This window comes from Ceratosolen solmsi, unplaced genomic scaffold (assembly GCF_000503995.2).
Source record: "Ceratosolen solmsi marchali unplaced genomic scaffold, CerSol_1.0 scaffold11, whole genome shotgun sequence".
NCBI classification, from domain to species: Eukaryota; Metazoa; Arthropoda; class Insecta; order Hymenoptera; family Agaonidae; genus Ceratosolen; species Ceratosolen solmsi.
Window position 1 is genome coordinate 1,219,951 of NW_011948416.1, and position 3,629 is coordinate 1,223,579.

Below are 3,629 nucleotides of genomic sequence, written 5' to 3' on the forward strand. Positions count from 1 at the left end.
ATAATTGCGTAAAATAATTCGTTTAATAAGACTTTACATTAAATAATAAAATTTTGTCTCTGGTATACGCACGGTATGAATTACTCAATAATTTAAAAAATTATTTTTTTTCTAACAGAATGATTTTAACATACAAAAGTATCATTACCCTTTACTTGTAATACAATTTCTTTTTGTTTCTTCAATTAAAAAAAATTTTAATTATATTTTGAAATTCATGAGAAATACATATTATTATAATACTTTATAAGATTAAAATGAAAAATTTTTTAATACATTAAATGTTATAAATGGATAAATTTTGCGTTTATTGGAAAATCTTTCATTACTCTTAATGTTTTTCGTCGCTTCCATAATGCTTTATTTGTATTCAGCATTCTCTTCGTTAGCTTCAGTTGTAGCTTCTTCCACATCCGTTATATTCTCTGGCTCTTCTGAATTCGTTGTATTATTAACTTCGTTTGTTTCTGTTACATCATCCGTTTCTTCTGCATCCGTCACACCATTTACTTCGTTTTCATCCGTTGTATTATCTGTTACTGTTGCGTCTGTTGTAGTGTCAGCTTCTTCTGTATCAGATGGTTCAGTTGTTCCATCTCCAATTGAATCTTCAGAATGTTCTTCATTACTAGATACTTCATTAGTTTCAACACTATCAGATTCTTCAGATTCCAATTCATGGCTGGATACTGACAAACTTGAGTCGACAAAATTATCTTCGCTTGAACTACGAGATGATAGACTAATATCCTCGGACTCCTTTGATTTTTTTAAATTTAAAGAACATCGGTTGATAGTCAAATTGCAATCAAATGGTTTACAGCAATTAAGTGAATTTCCACACTATTCAAAATAAATAAACTTGAATAAAATATTTGTGCACAAATTTAAACATTATTTAAAAGAGATGCTAAATGTACGAACAGGGACAGCTAATCATATATAAATTTTCCAGCAGAGTAAATATTACGATTTTCCAATAGATAAAATAAATATTGGCCTATAAATACATACTAAATAGTAAACTCCGTATATTATTTACTTTTTAAATACTGCATCAACAAATAATATAATTTTTTATAAAAATAAATATGTAGTGCTTTGATATTTCAATTAAGACTTATTTCTAATATAAATAATTTTATGGACAATAAATAATTAAAACTAATACACGAGCTTTATTAATTGTGAATATTATAAAATAAAAACATGAACAATTAAAATCGCAATTTTATTTATTTATTACATTCTCTATTTTGGAATTATCAATTTTCGAAAACTTTGTTTTGGTAAAATAGTAGTAATGCTAAATATTCAAGTACTTACGATACCACTGACACCTATACATAAATGAGTATCAGCTGAACAGTATGAAATAATAAGCACTGTAAAGCAAATACACAACATCGCCTTGGACACTGACATTATTACATTCAAATTTCTGTAATTGATAATGAAAATTTTGTAAAAAAAAAAATAATTTTAATATATACACGTATAAACTAATAAATTTCAATAAAATTTCAAATTCACTTTAAAATGAAAGATTCGATCATTTAATACTATCACATATGTATGCAAAAAACAAACTCGCATAAATAATATTATAATGTAAGAATAAAATATATGACGCTAAATAATCATCAATACATACTTCGAACAAACTTTGCAAAACTCTCTGTTTTTCTACGATTGTGTATATTTCTTTAGGCAAATAATCTTAATGGCTTCACGCTACAACTACTTCTGCCATATCTTATATTAGACGTCGCCTTTTATGCTCATTATACTTGATCATATAATCAATTGTTGACATACTATAATACGTAATAGAAATTGATAAGGGATAAAGCAGTAAAAAAATATATATAAATCTTAAATAAATTAATAGTAAATATTTTTGGATTTTTTTATTAAATATTTTCACACAATATATTATAAACTAAGAAATTTGATACCGATAAATGTACCTAAATAATTAATCAAATTCTTAATCATAAGATTGACAGCTAAAACAAATGATCCCTAAATAAATAAGCTTCTATAATCATTTTGTAATTTTATAACAAAATCATTTTAAAACAAACATTTCTTTGTAATAACAAAAACTAAAATAAAATTATTTTTATTTCGGTAAAACTATTGAGTATATTACAATTTAACTAAATAATGATGTATTACTAATTTTCTCTATTCTAATTCTATATAAATTTACTGATCTATTGTTAATTTTAATTATTTAATTATTTCATTCCCTTTTATATGCCTTTTAAAGAATTTCACGAAAATAAATTTTGGACAGCTTTATAATTTGATTAAAAACTAAATGTATTTTTATTTTCTCATTATTTTATTTTGATTATTCTATAAAATATAATAATGTTTATATAAGGATTATTTTAACCATGTTAGTAATTTTTAATTTTTAAAACACAATTATTATATTCTCATATGGTCCTCAGCTATTTCTTAATTAATATTGAAGAAAAAATATAAATCTTTTACTATTACAATAATAAAAATAATTTGTAATCTGGTAATATTATAATTATATATCTGTATTAGTGTTTTATATATGCTAATATTTAATAATTTATTTCACATTATTATAAATTAAAATTAATTGTATTTAATGTAATATTAATTAATGTTAGAATATGTTTCAGGAGGATATATTTGAATTAATTATTGCAAATATATCAATAAAAACAATAGTATTTAATTAGTATTAATAAGATTAAATTTAATGTTTAGTATCCGAATTTCAGTAAGGTGTCAAAATTATTCTATGCAGTATAACAGTTAATTATATTTATTATATTTATTTATTATCATTTTATGCTAGTAGATCATTTAATAGTACTGCCCTTAATTCAATTTAATTACTATATTTAGTGTATGGATAATATACTTAATATAAACATAAAATTCGTAAATATAATGTATAAATATCGTTATAGTATTTGTGTTATTGCATTTCATCGATAATATAATACTCTAGAATTACTAGCGGTATGATGAAAGATAAATAAATTGCTTAAAGGTCTAATTGAAGATTAAAAAAATGGATGCAATTTTTAAGTAATAATATGATTTAAATACTCCAGTTTAAATTACATTACTATTACTATATTGCACAATAGTAACAAATTAGTATGATATAATAATGAATATTGTTATAAGATCTTTATAGTCTCTTGATTTATGTTTAATTATTTATATTAAAATTTATATGGACTAATATTGATTACAAAATTACATGGATTTACATATAAGAAAAATATATTTCCTATAAGCTCAATAATAGCTAAACTCTGCAATATTTAAAAATTTAATTCTTTATGTAACTACAAAATATTTTATGAAATATAATATGTAGTTGTATCGTAATTTTAAAAGTCAATAATTAATTTTTTTTATTCAGTAATTTCTCTCTGTCTGTAAAAACAGAAATATTTTCACCAAAATCGTGATATAACAGTTTTGATAAAAAATCATATCTTTCAACTTATAAGACAATCATCTATTGTAAATTATTACATGTAAACTAAAATAAATTTTTCCTCGTATTATTAATTTAAAGATTCAAAAGAAATTTAAAAATCGAAAAGAAAATTAATTAGTAAGTA

At 21.9% G+C, this 3,629-nt stretch overlaps 1 protein-coding gene across 1 annotated transcript; it reads right to left on the reverse strand.

Moving 5' to 3' along the window:
- Positions 1-248: 248 nt before the first annotated feature.
- On the reverse strand, positions 249-1,435 carry LOC105359134 (lisH domain-containing protein C1711.05-like). Its single transcript, XM_011495635.1, has 2 exons — positions 1,327-1,435; positions 249-843 (listed from the first exon to the last, which is right to left on the reverse strand). Exons 1-2 carry the CDS (start codon positions 1,423-1,425, stop codon positions 361-363), a joined length of 582 nt encoding a protein of 193 aa, XP_011493937.1. The 5' UTR covers positions 1,426-1,435; the 3' UTR covers positions 249-360.
- Between the last annotated feature and the right edge of the window lie 2,194 nt (positions 1,436-3,629).

What these genes read in the sequence shown, in the direction of transcription:
- LOC105359134 (XM_011495635.1), bottom strand. Translation starts at nt 1,425, where the DNA reads ATGTCAGTGTCCAAGGCGATGTTGTGTATTTGCTTTACAGTGCTTATT. An exon ending in GTATAGGTGTCAGTGGTATC is followed by an intron (nt 844 to 1,326) that starts GTAAGTACTTGA and finishes TATTTTGAATAG; the next exon opens with TGTGGAAATTCACTTAATTG.